At 37.7% G+C, this 23,241-nt stretch overlaps 1 protein-coding gene across 1 annotated transcript; it reads right to left on the reverse strand.

Annotated features, from left to right (window-relative positions):
* Positions 1-530: 530 nt before the first annotated feature.
* slco1d1 (solute carrier organic anion transporter family, member 1D1) lies at positions 531-22,824 on the reverse strand. The gene is made up of 15 exons (XM_036577338.1): positions 22,669-22,824; positions 20,772-20,828; positions 17,683-17,824; positions 16,670-16,802; positions 15,639-15,763; positions 14,098-14,244; positions 12,833-12,931; positions 10,437-10,697; positions 9,121-9,285; positions 7,339-7,534; positions 5,442-5,607; positions 4,939-5,123; positions 4,800-4,864; positions 4,413-4,530; positions 531-2,328 (listed from the first exon to the last, which is right to left on the reverse strand). Exons 2-15 carry the CDS (start codon positions 20,820-20,822, stop codon positions 2,109-2,111), a joined length of 2,073 nt encoding a protein of 690 aa, XP_036433231.1. The 5' UTR covers positions 20,823-20,828; positions 22,669-22,824; the 3' UTR covers positions 531-2,108.
* Between the last annotated feature and the right edge of the window lie 417 nt (positions 22,825-23,241).

Genomic DNA, 23,241 nt, shown 5'->3' on the forward strand with positions numbered 1-23,241 from the left:
TGCAATTACATTTTTCAACTGGAAATCAGGAATCAGTAAAAATAGGGAATGAATTTTTAAAGTTATCATTCCAACTCTGTTAATTGATTACTAACTACTACAATTTTTATGTAAAAAAAGCACTGGCCTAGAGATACTAGTGGATGTTATGAAAGGTTTCTATGTGCATAAAATTATTTAGTGCAAAATAATGAAGAGTTTAGTGTTGTCTTCTTTACTCCTAAATACTAGAAAGACATATATTTAAGACTTATTGACAGTAACTACCACTAATTATACTGTAACTGCTGCAAACCTGTTATGCATGCTGTGTAGGTGTGAGATTGAGGAATTAAACTGCAAATGTGCCCAAATGTGGATCCTTTATGGTTTAAGGGGTTATTTTGCGTCAGCAAACCCAAATTGTTGCTTCCATGGGTACAAGAGGCAGTGGAAGCTGCAGGCAGCGAGAAACTTTGGTGTGGACAGCACCATCTGTTGTTCACATCAGAATATTACTTCTTTGTAGCATTAGTCATTTTGACAACTAATAATATTTCTCTGTGTGGTTTAATAGCAGTTTCGTGATCAGGTACATGTGAACATGAAACACAAGGTCAAAAAGAATGTCTATAAAAAATCTAGTCATTGCGGATTTGCCATCCACATTACAATCTTATGATTATATACAGGTACATATTGTGATCAACGCTCATTGCATCTGATCATTCATGTGACACATATAAAACAGTGCAATACAAAATGAAAAGACCATCCGAGCTATGACTAAATATCTCACCTTTATGGACATCATGACCTGAGCATTAAAACTCTTCTAATCAAAACACTGAGGATAAATATACTGCGAATGACCTTAGACTACAGCAGGGAACCTATATGTAACAATATATATCGCTGCTGTTGGAAGAAAACCTCATATCTCCATTTTTGTCATTTTTCAGTTTTTGACATAATTTAAAAATGCCTGTTGCCCTTTATATTGTGTGTTAATTTCATGATGAATGGACCAAAAGAAACAGCCCAAAATGACTTGGAAAAACATCTGGTTCCATCGACTTACATTAAAAGTAAGTTTTTTCCTTTTCCTCTAAAGTTACCATTTTGGAGATACGAGGTTTTCTTCCAACAACAGCAATATGTTTGTTATTGTGCACCAATGCTTTTGTGCTCTGGTTTGGGGCAAATGGCATTCAACGTTGCACAATTTCTTTGGTGTAAATGCAAACATAGCCCTTAATGTACAGTGAAAAACATTACGCATTGAGTTTACTTGATTTAAATGTGTACATCAGTAATACTATTTTTTGCTATCTATTCAGAACATTTTGTGTCATATTCTTTTATACAGATCCATGCTTTACAACCTGTGGTTCGTGGTGATACTGCTAGAGGTCTTTTGGCATTTTTTTGGAACCCAAAAATTAATTATAATACATAGACATCTAACTAAATCAATCATTTTAAATATAACACATTATTGTTGTAAGAATTATTTGTAAAAGTAAAATATCAAAAATAACTAAATATTCAGAACTCAGACACTGGTTTGGCAAAATGCCATCTAGATATGTTTATTTTTCTCTTTTTGATCATATGGAATTGATCTAGCATGGCTAAACGGCTACAAACAAAATTTGGTGTTTATTATGTTATACTGTCTACAGGCTACATTGATTGTGCTCTATTCTCTTGCATTGGGCTGGTTAAATCTTCTTGCGGGCTGTGAAAGCTCTTGTGTTCAGTCGTGTGGGCTGTGAACTGCAAAAGGTTTGGGAACCCCTGATGTTATATCAAGTAAATTCAATGCATTAGGCCTTTCAGTACATAATCCCAGTGTATCAGCTGCATTTGGTTTTGCTTTTGTGGCTTTTTCCTAATGGGCAATGCACCAGTCTAACTGTGGTAAATCTAAGAAAGTCTGGATGGTAAGTGGTAAAGGTGCATTTGACCGTTTGTAACATGCAGCTCCAGGGCCATACGCAAATTCCAGCAGAATACCACAAATCACAAACTGTACATGTTCATGTAAGCTTTACATAATGTATACAGTATGACTGTAGCCTAAATAACAGGTTTGTTTTGGGCACATGTGAATCCAGGCGGTGAATTCAGATAGTGGTCTCTTTGTCCAGGTCCTCCTTGTATTTGACTATTGCCGCTGGGCCGTTTTCGTTGCCGCCGTTGACGCCGTTGGCTCCCTGCTCTGTGTCCTTGGCTTGATTCTGCATGGCCTCCTGCTTGTGGCGATGGGCCAGTCTGTTGTAGAGCACGGCCCACAGCACGTAAGAGAGGGAGTACAGGCCGTAGACCAGGCCCAGGAACGTTGATCTGGAAGACAGGAATTTTACAAATGTACATACAGATGCTAGAGTAAAACAGTCTAAGCCAGCATTTCTTAATCCTGCTTCTGGCCACACACAGCACAGAACAGTTTCAGTACTCTCTCCCCCAGCCTACCTAATCCAGTTCATAAAGGGCTCCATAATCAGCTGACGAACTGTATCAGCTGTGCTCAATAAAGCAATCCAGGAACTGTGCAGTACTGTGGGTCACCGGTAGCAAGATTAAGAAACAAAGATAAGAGACATTCTGTGGTGCCAGACTGCAAAAAATGGAATTTTGGCAATGAACGCATCTAAAATCTAAATACATACAGTACTTTACAAAAGTTTTAACCTAAGTTAACCTAAGCATTGTACCTCAGAAGTGTGTGTGTTTTTACTTGAAAAAATTATATATATATTTATAGGAAAAAAGTAAGATATGTTTCTTATTTTTGAAAAAAAGTAGCTGATATCCTATAAGCTAGTATGAAGGACAAATGTTGTTTCCTGTGCCATTGCATGGATTTGTTAATCACTCTTTTTATATTAATCTTAGTTGGATTTATTGTAATATTTGAGCTCATTTCAGGTGCCTAAAACTTTTGCACAGTGCTGTATCTAATATTTATCATTGTGAGATTCAAATAATTGAAAACTGTTGATTACAGTGTATAAAATAATAACAAAAACAGGTAGACAGTGCCCTCTAGTGTTCATGTAGGCCTGAAAGCTTTAATTTTGGTTGAGGAACACAATGGGTAGCCTCTAATTCCAATAACAATTCAATAAAAAAATGACATCTCCTTTCAAAAAGACTTAGCAAGAGCTCAGATAAAATTGCCATAGCCATTCCATGTCCATGGTTAGCCCTAATATAATCCTGCATGGGTCATTTCACCATGGCAAATGTGATACAAATGTTGATATGCAATTAAATTGCAAAACATAAACTGTTATATTGAACATCAGCAAAGTTGTAAAGCCACTGACTGTAAGTCTAAACTTTTCTAAAACTTTTCTGAAATAGTTAACTGCCACTTTACTTTCAAAGTAAAAATTACAAATATTGTGTTCATGCAATCATTATGCAAAACATGAAGCTATCAGTAATTTAGCCAAATTTATCAGAAATATAAAAAGAGATATCACTAAGTGTGGATTTTTTATGACATGTTTCATGAAAACAATCTTGGAACAAGATGTATTATCCAAATAAAATTATATGAATATGTTTAAAATAATTTTAACATGGGGCGGACTATAAATTAAATGCATTCTTACCATTTAAACTAAAAAACAAGCATCAGAATTGTTGCTTAAAATAAAAATTCAAAAATAAATATTTTGCCGGTTAACCCTTGTGTGGTGTTCGGGTCTGAGGGATCCATTTAAAGAAAAAATGATGCAATTTATTGTTATTTCAACCTCAGATTCCTTGGCCTTATTTACTGTGATACTTACTACACATTTATATTACACATGTGGTGTTGGGGTGAACCTGCGGGGGATAAAAGTGTGGAGGTGCTGTGTCTCTTCACTCTGTTCCCCTCCTACATGGTCTGCTGTTAGTGTGTGTTTGTCTGTGTGTGTATGTGTTCATATGTGTGTGTGTGTCTGTGTGTGTGTGTGTGTGTTTGTGTACGTGTTTGTGCGTGTGTGTGTGTGTGTGTGTGTGTGTGTTTGTGTATGTGTGCATTTGTGTGCGGGTGGACAACATGGACAGGCTGCTGACTGGCTGCAGCTGCTAAAGGAGAACCCTATGCTGGCCACTTGTGATATTTTAAACATCTGGTATTTTTACATAAATTGTTATGGCTGTATTGATTTAAAAAAACAATAATGAGGTGGATGAACCAGACCCACTGAGTAACAAAAACATAAACACCACACAAGGGTTAATTTAGCAAAAGAGCAAAGAATATACTGATGTTTTTCATGGTTCCAAAGTTGTGGGACACCATTTGCCACCACAATGAATGGAACAGCAGAAAAGATCCATATTTTTATATTTTACTTTTCCCAGTCCTGCACCTAATCAAACTGATGAGAATGTTTGAATGTGTTTCTGCTGAGCATGTGAGTGTTTACCTGAAAGCATTAGAGTCATAAAGTCGACAAGCTCCTCGCCCCCCACATCGCTTCACACCCCACTTCAAGCAAGTCCTGTCAATCAAAGCTCCGAAATAAATAGGAGGAGGAATTCCACCTGAAAAAATGATCAATTTTTTTTTTATTTTACCGTACATACCACATATTTTTGTTGATAATAGATTTTCATGGTTACACTACAACTACATAGTAATGCTACACTCAGTTGCATAGTTAAGAGCTCAACAGTATTGAGCAAAAGGAAAAGATGTAAGTAACCTAAAGAGAACATAGTCCAATCTCCAATGTCATTGTAACCCCCTCTCTTCTGAGACCACAACTACACCCTTGAAATGATGAGATTTAACGATGGAGAAATGCTCATACCCAGGGTCCTGACGATCAACGTCTGCATCCCAAGCGCCAAAGACTTCAAGTCAGGCTGTATAGACCTAGACAGTTAAGGGGCTGGATAGCTAGACAAGCTAGACAAGTTGCAGTGGATGAATTTCCCCTCATCAATTACCTGAGCAATATAATGTATCCTGGAGTGGCTCCACAAGCTGAGATAAAAGCCCCCAGCACTGACACCCCCATGTAAATCTTAAATATGCGGTCACAGTTCTCCTGCCGTGGGCACTGACCCAGCACTGTTGACCTGTTTGCAGCTGGCAGGTAAGCATCTCCAACACAGGTGCAGTTGTGAAAGACCTTCAAAGCAAAAGAGAGAAAAAGTGTCATCACAAGCCTGAATGTAATTAATCTACACACTACAAAAAGACGGTTCTTAAAGGGTTCTTTAGCAAAAGCAATGATTCTATTTGGAAGCATGAGTTCCGTATAGAACCATTTCATACTTAAGGCTTCTCTGCATGGTGAAAACGTTCTTCAGATTGATGAAGAATGTGTTGTATATGGTTCTACATAGAACCTTTTTGAGAATGGGTTTGTTAGAAGCTTGACATCATAACAATAGCAGAACCCTTTCTGTTACTATAAAGTGTATCTTTCTGAAACAGCACAGCTCACCATCTCCTTGCCGACTCCAGTGGAGCTCTGGCAGCCGGCCAGGCAGGGGGAGGCATAGGTAAGGCCGTTGTAGGAGCACACGGGGTCCCAATGCTTCAGAGAGCAGGAGCAGCCTGAGTTACACTGAGACAACAGACTCTGCTCCTGGTAGGACACCTCCGGTTCACTGGCAGAAAAAATATGGAAAATTAAAGAACACAAAACATTATATATCTAAAAAGCACAGATATAAAAGGATCAACAGCTGTGATGAAAAATATATTTATCCAGTTTCCCTCTTAACCCAAATGTAGATGATTAGGCAAGATATGTTTGATGTCTGAGGTCTACTTCTTTAGTTTTGTACCAAAGTACATTGCATAGCTAGAAACAATAGTTTACACCAGGGGTCGGCAACCCAAATGTTGTAGTTTCAACAAATGTCTGTTTTACCATCTTGGCTGTAAATATATGTCTCAGTATCTGCTAGCATCCTAGCATAGGCTAAAATATAGCTAATATAAATAAAAACACAGACTTAGCTACTTTGCTCTGCTTTAAGCTTTAGCTCAACTTTTATCTCATCTCCGGCTGGATAGTTTTCCGCAAAAGTAACATTAGAATAGTTTCTTGTAAAATGTCTTTTAACGATCGACTTTTTACGAGGCTGAAGTTGCTTCTCATTTGCCAGTTTCTCTTCACATTTTCCCGTTCCACCTTAAATGATGCCTGAGGGACCAGAATGTAACTGCTGCACCATTTAAGGTGGAACGGGAAAATTTGAACGAGAAGCTGACGTGACAGTTTCTCGTTGCAGATTAAACACATCAGGAAACCAACTGCGTGCTTATAAATGCAAAAAGGTCCGTTCGGCTCCAAATTATCGATGTTCGTCTTAAATCTTTCTCTCTGCCTTTTTATTAGCTACTAGCTAGGTGACATTGTTATCTGCAGTGCAATGGTAACCAGCAGTCTGCTCGCCAGCCTTCAGGGCTAAAGGTCGGTGAATTAGCAGTTAGCTACACACAACTCCAACAAGTCCATTTATTGTCAAAACGGTGTTAAAACAATGAACAGAACTTTATTTTGCTGCAAAGGATTATTTTATTTTTACGTAAAAATCTAATGGTGCTTCACAACAGGGCGGTAAAAGAGCTGCATGTTGCCAACCCCTTGGTCTATACAAAGCTAACCTCTGCAATCTCATTAGTGTTAGCTACATTAGCCTTGTAGCTCCAGTACAAAACTAGCTGAAGAAGCAAAGTTCAGACACCAAACATGTCTTGGTGGATCAACTATATTTGGAGGGAATATAGTGTAAATGTATGTATGTTATTCAATTTTAACAGTATTCCTTTGTTGTTAGCTACATTAGCCTTGTAGCTCCAGTGGAAAACTGAAACAGCAAGTCTGTCTTGGCTGATCTACTACATTTGAGGTAGACGGAAGAGGAAATTTGTGTAAAGCTGATAATTGGTCAAACCAGTAGTTTAAATGATTATGTTTTAGAGAACATTGCTCAGCTTGGTCTAGCTCCACCTGGCACAATAAGAATAACCAGCATACGAGTGGACTGCCAACATTTTCAAGACACTGTGAGCTTCATTAACTTTTATACATTTTTTCTGAAGCTCTCATAAGTGTGAACGCTGTACACTTACAATAAGGGGTAAAGACACAATAATGGCAGATAATTTGTTGAGTTCCTAACACATTTCACCTACATTACCTATACCTTTCATCCATACTGTACTTTGTTATTTTGCTGTCGTGCTTTGTATTATCGATTTTTAAAATCCATGTAGCAGCTCTATATCCTAACAAGCAGACAGAATGTTCACATGGCAATGTTTGCCCTCCTCCAGAGTAGAGTGACACATGTGCAAAGCATGGAAGTAAACAGTGGGAGTGTATTTACCCCTGATAGGACACAGTGAGTCCAGCCACATGTGTGTTTCCACAGTGTACAAAGTACTGACCGAGCAGGAGACAGAAAGAGAGGAAGGAGGCTGTGATGCAGATTTTGGCTGCTCCGAGAACATTCAGTTTAAACCTTTTCATCACAAAGCCTCCTGTGATGATCCCCAATGCCACAGCAGGCAGGTTCAAGATGCCTATAGAAGAGAAGCATGTCTATAGTAAATACGCTGTCTATATAGTACTTATAAAGAAGATATATACATATGTATATATGTACATATTATATATACATGTACATATATATGTGCATATGGGTGTGTATGTGTGCATGTGTATATGTGTAACAACATACAACAAAAAAATTTTACTATTACTACTACTACTACTGATAATAACAATAATAATAATAATAATAATAATAATACGCTAATAGCCATGTTAATAAATCTGATAGAATAATGAAATAAAAAATCTTTTTTCTCTGTGAATTTGACATGCTGTATCCACTGCTATTTAATGAATAAATCCACAAAGACTTATTCTAAATTAGCCTAAATTAGACTTATTAGGGCTGTTATTAGCATAAAAATAGAATGGTGAATTTTCACTTGCACACACATTCACACCAATGTCTGCAGTTACAGAAAATGTGTAGCAAATGTACCTTTTTCCTCTGAGGGCTTAAAACCACGAGCACAAACCACGTGTTCTCTAGCTGCTAGTATATAGGCTAACAGCCCTAGAATTATAGCTTCATAGCTATCTAACGTTACACTGCCAAACGTTTTACAAAGTGATAATTCTTAAAATAAGGACTGACACATCAAAATACTGTTCCAGTTTACATTCTGGGGCACTAAGTGGTTGTATACTAGCGCTTGGTGACTTTATCCTCACGTGAAAGAGTTGCTGAATAACACTGGCTTTACTGCAAGGTGAGAATATCTAACTGAAGTCAGACATGAGCTCAAATCAACACTCAGTAGCTGACTCCCTGCTGTGTTACTGCATACTGTGTCCCGTTACTGGGAACAACTATGAAATGTTTCAGTCGATGTGTTTTCTGCTTTCTTTCATTAATTGTACGTAAACCCTGCATTTACAATATGAGGATGCAGCCAACAACACATGCATTTCAACCATGAGTCTGAGTCAGTCACACAGTCAGTCAGTGAACCAGAGACAGGGCCTTTCATAAGCAGGGTAAGGGCTGGGTGGTCCAGCTCTTGGTGGGTGGTCTACACTTGAGGGAAAGTCAACAAGTATCTACATAAATCATAATTTTCAAGTATATAAAGGTAAAAAGTAAACGGTAAATCAACTAAAAGCTGGCAGTTTCATTTTACAATGATTGTTTGGTTAATTTAGTTGGATTTTTTAAGAAAAACAGTAAAATCAAACACTTATGAATCTGACTGACTGGCAAAAAAAAGAGTCTCTTTTCTCTTACGGAACTGTAGTTGAGTGAAAGTACAAGTGTTCAGTTTCAATACTACTCAAGTAAAGTTCAAATCTTCTAAAATAATACTTGAGCATTGTAGGGAAATACGTCACATATGTTTAATAATTCATCCATGTTTCTCAAGGTACAAACCAGAGGTGTAAATAGCAAAGATAAGAAGGTGGGAGAGATAGCAGCAGCTCAAACACCTCAACAAGACTGCATTTATTTTACAATCCCACTTGTGAACTGCATGATGACTGGATAACCCAGTATTTCTGAGACAACAAAACTGCTCCAGTTCTGAACAGCTAACGGGGCAAAAAAGTAAACACCCACCTATCAAAAAGATGGCCCTTGATGGAGACTGGCCATAGGTCTGTTCCATGAACTTGGGCTTGAACGTTATCATTCCGATGAAGCCATTGACTTGTACCAAAGCCGTGCAGATGATAAGCAGGTAGATCGTGTTACTGAAGAGTCTCCTCAGAGACGGCAGGAAATCTGCAGAAAACCACCAAAAGATTAAAAAGGATATGATGTTATACTTTTTCTTAAAAAAAAGCAACAAATGTTTCTATCAAAACCCAAATATTGAAACTCAATAAGCTTATTATAGCTTATTATAGACTATTATAAGCTTATTAGTATAGAAGTCTTAAACGTAGAAAACATACTAGACCACATTTCACATTCTTATAATTAAAGGTCATATAAAAGAATTCTCCAGTGTTTTTGAACCTAATCTTTATCTGTCACATGAATCATAAATGGTATAGTTGATTACATTGGACAATAATTTCAATTTCTTTCCCTAAACTTTGAAATAGAAAACTGTTGGTTCAAAGCAGAAGCTACTGGACAGTTGTTGAATTCTGTCAGTGTTTATTTATTTATTTATTTATTTGCAAAACATATTTTTGTAGAACACTTTCATGATTACTTCAGTCAAAGGTATTTGGAGGGGAATTTCTGGAATTTCAGGTATCCATAGTTGATCACAATGAATATCAGAAAACCCTGAGGAACAAAAACTGCTCTTTTATTGCGTTTCAAACCTGGATAAAACTTTGTAAAACAGCTTTGCTAAGACATTCTCTCATGTCTCATTCTCATTCCTGTACTGTGAGTGTAACACTTGTAGTTTTGAATTTGTGTTGTACAGTCATGTGCAAAAGTTTGGATGCTTTTGGTCAAATGACGTTTTGTTGATATTCTAAGTGAAAATAATCACATCCTCTACAGAGAACACATACTGTACATTTTAATGCATGATTACTGTTTATTTGCTGAATTTAACATAAAATGTGGTCTGTGCAAAAGTAATGGCACAGTTTATATTTTATTTTTTCCAATATGTTAAATGCAGCAAATTAAAAGAAATTGTGCACTAAAATTAGCAGAAATGCCATATTTAAGCTTTTGTGTACAACTGTATAATCCTATAGGTTAAATATTTATTAATGGATTTCAGCAACTGGCTTGTATTATAAGTGAATGTTGAGATGAGTGAATGTTATGTCAATATTACCGTCTGTGCTCAACAGTAATATTATACAGATTCTGTAAACAGAGATTAGTTGAAAATGCTAATGTATCCCTTTAAATGTCTCTCTACCAAAGACACTTCTTTCATAGCAGCGAGAGAGCAGCACCTTTTGCCAAGGCAGCCATAGTGACGGGCTCTTGTTTGTCAGATGGTGGGCTGTTGCTGCTGTCCGTCCTGATGAAAGTGTCCTGTTCACCCTCCTGGGCATCAGCACTCTTCTTGGCTGGGCTCTTTTCTTGCTTGGGCAGTGACTTGGGCAGGAACCAAAATGGGATCCCTGCCAGTAACATCACGACTCCAGTCAGCAAGAAGCCGAGCCACCAGGCCCCCACCCAGCGTGAGTCTTTGTGGTTAATGCTGATGGTGTCTGTGAAGAAGAGACGTAAAGATAGCACTGAAGAGTGACCACAAGTTTAACAAGGTCAGCCAGTCAATTATCTTGTGGGTTAACAGTGGTTGATATTTATCTAAGGAGCATAATACTGTGTCATATATGTTCTACTATCCATACTGACCACTTGAATCAGTGTTAAAGGCCATGACTACACACCCAGAAATATGCTTCTCTAAAATAATTAGTGCCAAAGTTACATGCTATCAAAGGTTTAGAGACCTTTTAAAATTTTCTTTGGTTCAAGTTTTTCTGCAACTTCTCAAATATCCTCTTTCTGCAGGCCCCCTAGAGGCAGAATGGCAATCAATTCAGACATTTTAATCAATTTGATCAAATAAAATATTTGCCCTATTACTTCAACTTGTTATCAGATTAACTAGGACACTGTGGGCTCGCTGTGACTCAGCGAGCAATGAGGGATGGAGGAAAGGGAAGGGGTGAGAACCCCCTGTTGTGAAAACAATTCATACCTTTTCATGGCCAGCACAACTGCAGTTTTAATGATATCAAAAAATCAAGCATAACTGTCACAATTAAAAGCAAAAAAAACTTCTTTTAAACACAATAAAATACACTTTCCATCCAAATATATTCCATCAACGTTACTAAAGGAAATTAATGCATAGTGCAAAAAACTGCAGGTTACATAAGATAAAACGCTTGTAAAGCTTTCGTTAACTACTGAGCCCTGCTGGTGACATCCCATATAAGAAAATAATGCATGACCAGCAGGGCTCCGTAGTTAACACAAAACAGCTACATGCTAATCTTCTGGGCATATTTATCTTCAATATTCAGCTTCATGTTCATCAAAATGCCTTTCTTGGTATGAAACGCAGGTTTAGCCTAAACAATGATTTGTCAGTTTACTTTTCCAAACTGTTGTTAAAAGCACATAAAACTCTTTTGGGTCTAAAGTTGGTTTAAACACCTAAAATGAGTGCTGACATTACAAAAAGGGAATAAAATCAGTGTCCTTTAAATTTTATATTGAGCAACAAAAACATATCCAACAATGAAAACATTCACATTTGATCAAAGCCTTTTGAAGCCAGATGTCCCCAAACTTTTGACTGGCAGTATTGAGTAATAAGACAAATACTAACCATTTTAGGCCTATAACCAGAAATACTCATAAGCTGACAGAAGGCCAAGCAATAGTTAAGTCCCTGACCTTTAAAACTGCTTCGGCAGGAATGACCATGACCGAGCAAACAAAACAGAGGTAATAGTTACAGACGGCTCCCCTCTAACACACTGCACATTAGTCGATAATAGGGACAGCACAAAGGGTCAGCCAGGGGGGAGAGAATGTGGCGCAGTGAATGAGCCAACAACTGTAATCCAGGGAAGTCTGCAGTCCATTACTGGACAGAAATCCCTTCCTGTAATTGCTTGGATAGCGACAGATTATGCTGAAAACCTCATTTTGACTAAAATGACAAGCCTGGGCCCAGTTTTCCAAAAGCATCGGGTCATATCTGGTAGAGAGAGTGTTCGTTGTAAAGTTCGCTTAACCACTTAAGAATCATCTTCGTGCTAAGATGCTTTTGGGAAACTCAGCCCTGGTCAGTAAATTGTAACTTCATAGTAGAATTGAAATAGATATCACAGCTTCACAGCTGACATATATGAATGCCTCTTTTACTTTTGCTGTCGATCCATTCAGAGTCTTTGTCTTTATCCTTTTAACTCATTAAAACTGGCCCAGTGTAGTTGGCAAGTGTGTATGTTCACGTTGGTCATGGTAAAATGAATCTGTAGGTGGGATTTAAGACTTTCTGTGCGTTTCTGTGTTTCCTATCACTGTATAAAAGAAGCTCTGTGCTGCCTTTATTGTTGGATGCACTGTGTTTGCAATGCACATTGCTATGGAAACTCTTATAATTGATGTTTTTTTCATCAGAGTACAAATAAAATAACATCTTTGTTGGATTATATTCAGAACAGCAGACTACACAGCAGAAATCGCCTCACCATTAAAGGGAGAAAGGGTTATTTCTCGGGATCCGAAATGACCTCTGCATAGACCTAATTACCTATGAATAACAGGAGGTAAGGACGTAGGCTATGTACAGAGGCAAACAGGTCTTATTTGGTAATGTTACCTAAGTCCACAGCTCCGATGTCCACGTAGAGCTTGGCACAGAAGGAGCCCAGCATGTAACCAAACATCGGTCCCAGAATTCCTACTGTCTGTATACACGCTTTGATTGGGGAGAGAGAGGGGGAGAGAGAGAGAGAGAGAAGAAGAGAGACTCACATGACTCACAGCATCCCATCACTGTGGTGATATAACTGCTTGCAGAACAAAGTTTATCAAACATTTTTTCCGGGTCTCACCACTTTTTCAGGGTTTCAAAGTTGTATTTAAACACAAAGAGAAAGAGTAAGAGGGAGAGAGACAAAAGGAGAGAAATAAACAAAAAAAAGATTCATAGACAGAGAGAGAGAAAGCCAAAAGGAGAGAGAGAGAGAGAGAGAGAGAGAGAGAGAGAGAGCCAAAAGGAGAGAGAGCCAAAAGGAGAGAGAGAGGGAGAGAGAGAGAGAGAGAGAGAGGAGAAAGAGGAGAGAGAGTGAAATAGAGAGAGATAAAAAAGTGAGATGGCAAGAGAGAGGGAGAAGAAAGAAAGAGAAAGAGAAAAAGAGAGAGAAGGGGACAGAGAAATAGACAGACAAAAGAGAAAAAGAGACAGCGAGGGAGAGACAAAAGGAGAGATTGAAAAAGAGAGAGCCAAAAGAAGAGATGGAGAAAGAGGGAGAGAGAAAAAGATACAAAGAAACAGAGAGAAAGAGATAAGAGGAAGAGGGAGAAAATGAGAAATTAAGAAAGAGAGAGAGAAAGAGGGGAGAGCAAAAGAGAAAGGGAGATGAGAGAAATGAGAGAGAGTGACAGGGAGTGAGAGAGATGACATAACATGATATAAAAAGGTCACACCGTTTAAAGGGCAGCTGGCAAAATTAAAACAGAAAAATGAAGCAGCGAGTTATGAGATTACCTCATGACAATATGGTGATATATGGATATCAAACTGATAAATGATGCTGTGTTTTACAGTTTGATTTGTATGGTCTGTAAGCCGCTATGTAAGCAAAGTTCACCTTTATCCACATTATATTATGATAACAGTGTAATAGCTGTGGAGTAAAAACTGATAACATAGTAACAGAGGCAGGTGTGGGCTCGGTGCCAGGTCAGAACAGTCCCTTTGAAAGGCATGCACTGAAAAAAAATGGAAGTGCTGAATTGATTTCAATCTAAACCATTTGCATATAAATATGTGGATGTAATATATTTAATTCATATGGAAATGACATGCACATTTGAATCAAGTCAATTTAATGCACGTTCAGAGTTCCAGTTCTTTCATACCCAGATAAAAAGCTGTGTTTTCCTCTTTGGCAAAGTCATCCAAGTAGGACAGTCCCAAAGGCATGACCGGAGTCTCTCCAATACCTCTCAGCATGTTCCCCAGAAACACATAGACCCAAAGAGACGATCCTGCCACTTTCTCACACTCTGCAAGAGCAAAGACCACACTTAGACATCTCCAGACACGACCAGCTATCGGATAGCAGCGTCCCAAGCTTGAAATGGTGACCGTTTTTGGGTCCTTTTGAGCGTAAAAGGTCAACAAGAATTGGACTGTTGACAGTTATAGTAAGAATTATTACATTTTATTATTGCAGTACTTGGTCACTCATAGAAACTAGGCTCATAGTTACCACAAAGTAAATGTTCAGTATTTTAAGTAGTAGTTATTACTGTAAGTAAACAAGTCTCAATCGGTTGCATCTATATCATACAGTTGATTACAACATGCATTCATTTTCACACATTTCTCTATATTTGGAAAAGTACAGAAAACTTGTTGACTCAAAACGTGTGAGGTGTATTTAGAAAAGTAGTTTTATAAAAGAAGGCAACAACACTCTTAACATTGAGTATAAGCTGATGTCTGAAGTTCCAAGTATCTAGGAGTGCCCTGTGTGCTCTGTTTGTGCAGGGGATAGGAATGTGAACCAGGGGGGCCTCTGGGTTTAAAGCCTCTCAATTTAAAGGTCCATAGGAATGGGGCCTCTCACTTTCTCCCTTCTTCTTAGGTCCAAATAGATGAGATCATTTTAAAAAGAACCATATGCTCTGTCTCCTGTTTCAACAACAAGAACCATATATATATGCTGTTGGTCAGTCTGTTCGGGGGAGGACATTTAGAATTGGCACGGATCCTCTCTCAGGTACTCTATAGTGCTTGATATGATGCTGTTTTACTATGTAATAAATATTTTGCTAGCAACTCAGTATCGGCGGTGTTTTTCTTCACAATATCTAAACACCATCGCCACTAAATAAACAACACGTGCTTATCATAGATGTCAATGAGCACTGGCTTAGAGGTGTGGATATTGAAACTGCATTTAAGCTGTCTTGTTCCCATGTTCAAAAGCTAAACAAAACTTCATGAGAATATGCCAAGATCTGTACTGTATTTTAAATTTGTGGTATGTGTGTTGCCATTTCAAGAATTTATTCACAGAATTCAGCAACTGCTCATTGGCTTCTATTATAAGTGATTTTTGAGTCAACGAGTTTCCAGGTTTTTTTTTCTAAGTACAGAGAATTGAATCAAAATTATTGTATGTGGTAATCCATAGTATGATACAGTTGCAGCAAATACAGATTAGGTTAAAAACTTAAAATTCCTTTTAATAACAGCCACATTTCTTATTAACATCTGTATTTAACCTTTGGCTTTAGTAAACATCAGTTATGGTAACAAGGCTGTGATTGTTGTGAATCCTGTAATTGTAGTGAATTTTTCTGGGGCTTGTTTAACAAGCGCTTAATGAAATAGACTCAGAATGTTGTAGAGACACACTCAATTATTATTGGACAGTTTGGCTGTCACTCACCTGCTTGAGTCTCTTCTGAGGGCAGGTCATCACCCTGTGGATGGCTCTCATTGTTCAGACATGGCAGGATGGTCTCAGTAGCATTGGCCTCAGAGAAATGGGAAATTGTCGTCTCATATTTGTACCTGTTCAAAGATAGGTTACATATGGAGTATTTGTACAATAGTACAAAGGAAAAGAGCGGACATAAATGTGGGCATCTCTTTAACACTTCCAAGGCCGAAATTCTACTGCTAGAATGGCTGTGGACGTCATTTTGACCTTTTGATTTTTTTTTAAGCATATTTACAAAACACAGAATGGTTGAAAAACATGTCTCATTCTATTGCTACTATTTTATTCTGTTGTGGATAATACTGTGTGAACTATTTGTCAGTACTTTCCAGATATACTGTGAGGTAAATGATATGAGGCGGGCAGGCTACTAAAAAAAAATCCAATGTGTAAATAGAAGCAAAAAGCCCATGCAGACGAATCACACTCTAAACTACACAGTCAAAACGACCACTATGGACTTTCAAGGATATTTGGATGAGTTAAGTAGGCTACTGAATAACTGCTACCAAAACACTGTCCAACTTGCTCAAACAGTGGTCGAATCAAAATAACCATTGATGGCCTTTGCTGTGCTTTGTAATATTGATCTCATACAACGTCAGACTATGGACTATGGACTGATATATTAAAAGTAAGGGAACAGTAGATATGGGGCGGTATTTTCAAAATGATCACATCTCAAAAAACTAAAACAGTGAAAATGACCATCTTGACTTTTCTGGTGTTAAACTGGGCCTAAATGTGGGTCCATATTACTTACATATTTGTTTCACTGTAGTTACTGAGTAATTCATAGTAGTTACCACTACTATCACATAAAAAGGAATTATTTGGTACATAAAACCATAAAAATTTTGTAAGTGGACCTAATGGAAAAAATAAAATAGAAGACACATGTAGGTTTATAGTTTAACGGGTTAGAAGGGCAAATAAGCACATAAACAAATGTTTGTAGTAGCGCTGCTGTAACTCACGGTCCCTGAAAGAAATGGGGAAGAGCTGTGAGGAACGAGCCGACAGCCATAATCAAACAGCCTGCTCCTATCAGTCTGGGTCTGTGCAGCTTTGCCCCAAAATAACTCACAAAAGCAATCACCAGCAGATTACCTGCAAAAGAAAAGACCCAATTACTGACATAAAACCTCCTTCTGCTGCATTCCAATAACGAGTTTAATGCACTGAATAAATGTGTCAAAACTGACTTCAGATGCAGTTGTCATTGACAGTGGCAAGGAAAAACTCCCTAATAGCAAGAGGGAGCTTTGGATGTAGGCCTGGAGTGCAGTGGAAGGGGAGGGACCTGGAAGTCAAAACTGCTCCATTTTTCATTTTTTGACATAATTTGGAAAAAGCCACCTGCATTTACACTGTGTGAACACTACATGATGAATGGACCAATGGAAATGGTCCAAAATGACTTGAAATAAAACCTCTGTACATTAATTTACATTGAAAGCTAAGAATGTATCTTCCTTCTGAAGTTACCATTTTGGAGATACAAGGTTTTTGTCTGACAGTGGTGATATTCTACACCAGCGATTACCCGCAAAGGGCCAGTGGGGCTGCAGGTTTCATTCCAACAAAGTAGGAGTTCACATGGTCAGTTGTTTGATGACTGAGTAATTGATTAAACAAGTGGAATCAGGTATGATCATGTTTGTTTGGAATGAAAACCGGCAGCCACACCAGCCCTTTGCCAGACACTGATAAGATTGGACACTGCTGTTCTATACCAACACACACTTTGTCTTGCATTTAATTTTCCTTTGGTAATAATTTGGTAGATATAATCTATTTTATTCATGTAAAAGTGAGGTGCATGTTAGAATCAGGTAAATTGCAGCAATAAATAACACAGAACTGTTGCCCATGGCAACAAACCTGCATTTATTCATGCCTGGACAATTTCAACAAAAAGCAGTGAGCAGGTATCAATCACTGTGTGATGAGCTGTTAAGTGTGGTGTAAAGTGTGTGTTTATTCGCACCAATTTCAAAACTCCCGTCAATGACCCCGATGAGGGAGCTGGGAATGTCGAAGCGCCTCTCAATCTGCGTCACTGAACTCTTCATGTAACTGCCCTGGAACGCTTTGGCGAAGTAGACAAAAGACATGGAGACAAGAAAAAACTGAGACACACAAAACAGAGAGAGACACACACACACACACAAACATTTTAATACAAGATTCCTGAGAAAGACAGGAACTAAGGAAAGATATTGAGAAACAGACAAAAAGCATTTCAGTATGGAGATTAAATGAGGACAGTACTCTCTGTTAATCACTGAACTGCTCTCTTAATACAGCACATTTACAATACACTTACGTGTGTGTGCATGTTTTCGTGCATGTTTGTGTGTGTGCATGTGTATACACTTACAACAATGCATTAAGCCATTATGCCATTTTTTGGCTAATTTACATCAAACAGAACATGTCATAAAACATTACAGTATGATGAGAGGTGACAAAATACACATATACAGTACTGTGCAAAAGTCAAAAAATGTATCTGAAAAATTTATATTTGCTCAACAACTTTATATGATAACATTTCTCCTTTTTTTACAGCTTCTATAAGGAAACTTGCTTTCAGTTTTTCGAAAGAATCTGCAGGGTTTTTTCCACACCTCCGAAGTTCAGTCTAAGAAGTTGGTTGCATTTTCACTAATTCAGTGATATTGAGATCTGGACTCTGGGGTATTCAGTCCATTGCCCTGAGAACACCAGCAACTTCTTTGTTATTCTTTTTTGTCTATTTCCTTTTCTCAGTAAGGGCTTCTTGACAGCTACACATCCTTTCAGACTGTGTTGAGTTGTCTTCACCTGTGTATTTTTTCAGATCTGAATCAAGAGTGGAGCTTGATTTTCTCCTCTCTCTCAAAGATGAAAGCTTTAAGTACTGTTTATCTGATAGGGGCAGTATTGCTGCTCTACCCGGTCTTGCAAAGTTGCATGGCGTTTTGAAAACTCTGGATTGTTTTTCTCACTTATTTTACTTTGACATTCCTCTTACTTATGCAAGTGGACTATTTTGTGTCTAATCTCCTCTGAAATATCTCTTGAAAAATGAACTTCATTGTGACTGGAAATTTAGTAAATAAAATAAATAGTCCCTGATTTTCACACAGTACTGTAAAAGACACATCAAACATCTGATGCACATCCTGCTCACTCTATTGTCTTTCATTCTGGAAGAACCTTATGCAAACAAGCAATAAGTGATTGTTGATCATGAAAATGTGTCATGCCAATACTCGAATGAGCATCTATCAGGAGATAACAAAAACCCATGCATAAGACATCATAATGTTACATAATTTTTCAGCTTGCTAATATTGCTTGTGTTAAGCAACATGCCCCCAAAGCGACCGGTGGTTGGCAAGGGAAACAACTTGGTTTGCGAGTCATTAAGTTACACAGTGCACAGCTACTGCAGATTCTGAAAATATAAATAAAACACATAAAATGACAAACTCCACCCTAAAACAAGCACACTTAAGCCTTTACTACTCTCTATTTATTTTAAAGTTTGCTTATTTAATTTTTTTTTAAAATTTTTAGCAGTTGCAATTAAACTATCCTGAAACCTGGGGTTGCTGCAACCCCCTCACCACCACCACTACCCCCTTCTATGGATGTGATAATGCATAGTGTAAAACAGGCATTCTATTAATTCTATCTAATGTTATAACATTGTTTGAACACTTAAGGTTGCAAACAAGCAGCACTGATTGACAACTCACTGCAGCACGCTCATAAGCCACATTCCTCTCGTCTCCCTGCTCTAATCTCATTAGTAAGTTGTGCAACAACAAGGATACAATCAAACATTCCTTAGAATGTGGTGGGAATATTAAACCATGAACAAAGTATCATCAATCAAACCTATTTGACTCCTGGGCTGATTGTAGCTTTATACCCCTCGTACTTCACAGCTGTAAAGAATCCACGGTGCATTTTACTGTTTTATCATTTGTCATATTAGTAATTGCTGCAATTTTGTTCAGTAAAAACTTACGCAGTGTAGACTGAAACACTGTACATTAGACATCAGAAGGTATTTGAAGATGTTTCATTCACTATTTTAATCTGCATACACAAAGAAAGGCTCAGTGTCCCCATTACTGTGAGAAACTAATCTTTCAGCATTATCTTAATGACACCTGCTCCTCTCTGTGAGAAGTGTTTCTCACAGTAATGAGAGTTAAACATTGAAGGGTTTAGGCTAAGGTCTGGGTCAGAGGCCTCCAATAGGTTTGTGCAATGGTAACTGCTGAGGAAATGATCAACAGCTTCAATCACTCAAAACATGACCTGTGACTAATCACAAACTAATCACATAAAGACAGGCTCAGGGAAATCATATGAAATCAGAACAGGTGAAATCGTAAGGCCTCAGACATGTTTAGGACTTTTTTTAAGTGATTGAATATTTGTCTTGCCTGTATTCACCACATACTATAAATGATCACTACTTATCACCCTTAAAAAGGATGGTTCCTCAAGGACACTCAAAGAACCCTTTGCATGATAAAAGGGTTCTTTGCATAGTGAAATGGTTCTTCAGATTAAGGGAGAATGTGTTGTGTATGGTTCTTCAAGCTTGACATTGTAACAACAGAAGAACCCTTTTGTGTGCTATACAGAACCATTTTCAAAAAGGTTCTACATAGAACAATCCACAGCACATTCTCTATCAGTCTGAAGAACCCTTTCATCATGCAAAGGGTTCTTTGAGTGATCATGGTTCTATACAGAACCATCTTCTTTATTAAAGAACCCTTTGCCTGATTACATGATTGATGCATGATTGCATCATCTTTGGCACCTTTACAGACATAATGAAACTAATTGGAAATCAAACAAACAAATATGCAAAAAACAAACAAACAAAAACATTGAAGAAAAGAAGGAAAGATTTATTCTGTTTATTTTTTTCTGGTTGGTGAACCATCCAAATATCAGATCTCTGCATCTCTGCAATGTAGAGGGTGATTTCTGAGAGAGTGAGTGAGAGAGAGAGAGAGAGAGAGAGAGAGAGAGAGAGAGAGAGAGAGAGAGAGAGACACTGACCTTTAGTTTGGAGCAGCATGGCTGTCGTGGTTCTTTTTTCTCCACACTCATGGTGCTCTGCAAGTGAAAGAGAGCAGTAAAGTTGATGAAGCAGTGCTGCACCTTTCTCAAGCCTCATCTGCCACAACACATTACTGTCAGCATGTGCAAAAACAACATTTTTTCTAAGCTCTATTGTTCAGGAGCATTAGAAGACATGGGCCAAGAGGAAGGACCCCTGAAGACCGCTTTTTTCTGAGAGGTTTTCAGGAAATGCAGGGAAAGGAAGGGTGTACTGAGTAATCAAAGATTTCAGGGGGATAATGTGCAGGCCCCTGTTTCCGTCAGTAAATAGTGTGCGCACGGTGGTTTGATGATAACAATGAACATTCTTGTGGGAAGTGGCGGAAAGATTTTTTTGTGAAGGTGTTGTGAAACTTCAATTATGACAGGAAAACAGTTCAAATATGCTGAATTGATTTTTTTCCAATATGTTAAACTCAAAAAATAGAAATTGTGCACTGAATTTTGCAGAAAATGTCATATTTAAGCGTGTTTAAGCATGTTTCCCTGTAGAGGATGTGGTTACTTATTTGAACTTAAAGAATCAACAAAACAGGTCATTTGGCCAGGAGTGTTCAAACATTTTCAAATGCAGTGTAGATTTAAACATGATATGTTGGACATCAGAAGATATTTTGTAAATACATATTTAAATTGGGGGGGGGGTCATCAATAGGTTATAAAATGCTAAAAAAATATACTGTAACTACAATAATTTCTTGTTGTCAAGTGGTCAATTACATATTCAAAACTATCGTACAAAACTAGCACCTTTAATAAAAATGATCAAAGTGGGGGGTCCTCAGAGCTGCTAGAGTAAAGGCCTAATGCTGACTGATTACAGATTGCCATCAAATCTATTTTCCTCTATGTTACTCACCACTTTTCAGTGGGGGTCCAAAAGTCTGAGACCACCCTAAATATCTGGGATTATTTTCATTTAAACCCTTAAATTGCCAGGGCCCACTGGAAGGCCCAAAGTTTTCTTACACACTTCTATAACCTAAGAATAGCTCTGCCAGTTTGCACTGAAGTGCCTGGATTTACTGAATAATAAGCCTTAGTATGTAATGAGCCTAAGATTTGAAGGGGTTAAACATAGAAATATATGACAGAATGTTGTAGAATTTTGAAAAAAATTACAACAAAGAGAAGTTATGATCACTAAAATGAATAAATACTCAATTTTGCTCTATATTTAGGTCACTATTCCAGTTTAAGCAGTGGAGTGGAGCATATTAAGGCACTTATAGTACAAGGTCAGGTTTTTTGTTTAGTCCTATTCCTTTCCATTGAAGCTCGTGTTCAGACGACTCTCAGGTGGACTGATCTGCTAATCTGAGGCTTGTGGAGTCCATGTCAGCAAAGTTTTGCAACTTTCATGCATATTTATGCATACTAAATACTAAAATTCTTAAATATATAGTGATAATATAGCTTGCAATTAATTTTTTTGTATAAAATTAGAAAATAATACAATATACACAGTATATTAAAGTTACTAAGTATATTAAAGAGGCCTGTGGATTAAGGAATTAAAGGTATTTCAATTTTATATATTGATGAATATGTATTTGATAATATACTATTTCATGTATTTGTTTGCTTTTTTTTTTTTAAACAATTCAAATAATCTCAATGCATATCTTTGCATATATACCAATTAATACACCCCAACTATCATCTGAGTCAAAACCCAGCAATCAATACACTTAACATTTCACACAATCTAGTTATATTTGTCTAGTCATACTGTGAAATACTGGTTAGTTTAGCTTTGAATTATTTACTACACATATATCTGCAATGATTTATTGACTTGCTGAGTAGAGTGAGAGAGAAAGTGAGAGTTTACCTGTTCTCCAGCTCAGGTTCTCCAGAATGGAAGGAGTGAGAGAGAGAGAGGTTGGCTTTCTAAGCAGGACTTTGCACCACACATTAAAACATGACCCCTAATCAGTAACCCAGCATTCATGTGAACTTGTTGATCACGTCAGTCGATCACTCTCGTCAAAAGTGACATTGCAAAGAGAGGGAATCTCCAGCAGAGGAATACACATAGTTACAGTGGCTAAAGGGCAAGAGAGTCTGTTTACCGCAAAACCGCTTACTGTCTGGACTTTTTGAGGTGGTCCAGTGGATAGCTGAGATAGTACTGTCAGTGATAGCAAATAGACTACATCGCTAATTCAGAGGACACTGCTGTTCCTTCCTAGTCAGGCCACTGTGGACCTTTCACACTAGTTCAAATATAACCCAATTTGCTTTTGTGACAAACATAAACACCGTGCTGCCTGTACGGGAGCTTCTGTTCACAGAGCTGAACCAATCTCTACCAAGACAATACGTAACATATTATAAACTGTCATAAAACTTTATGACAGCCATATTTGTGGGTTGGAGTTAAACAGGAAAATAAACAACTACA

The sequence above is a fragment of the Colossoma macropomum genome, unplaced genomic scaffold (assembly GCF_904425465.1).
Source record: "Colossoma macropomum unplaced genomic scaffold, Colossoma_macropomum, whole genome shotgun sequence".
Lineage (NCBI taxonomy): Eukaryota > Metazoa > Chordata > Actinopteri > Characiformes > Serrasalmidae > Colossoma > Colossoma macropomum.

Coding starts and splice junctions, on each gene's coding strand:
- slco1d1 (XM_036577338.1), bottom strand. CDS start 20,822: ATGAGTGTGGAGAAAAAAGAACCACGACAGCCATGCTGCTCCAAACTA. Junction 9,286..10,436: donor TATGGCTGCCTTGGCAAAAG/GTGCTGCTCTCT, acceptor GGTTTTCTGCAG/ATTTCCTGCCGTCTCTGAGG. Junction 4,531..4,799: donor GTTGATCGTCAGGACCCTGG/GTATGAGCATTT, acceptor TCATTTTTTCAG/GTGGAATTCCTCCTCCTATT.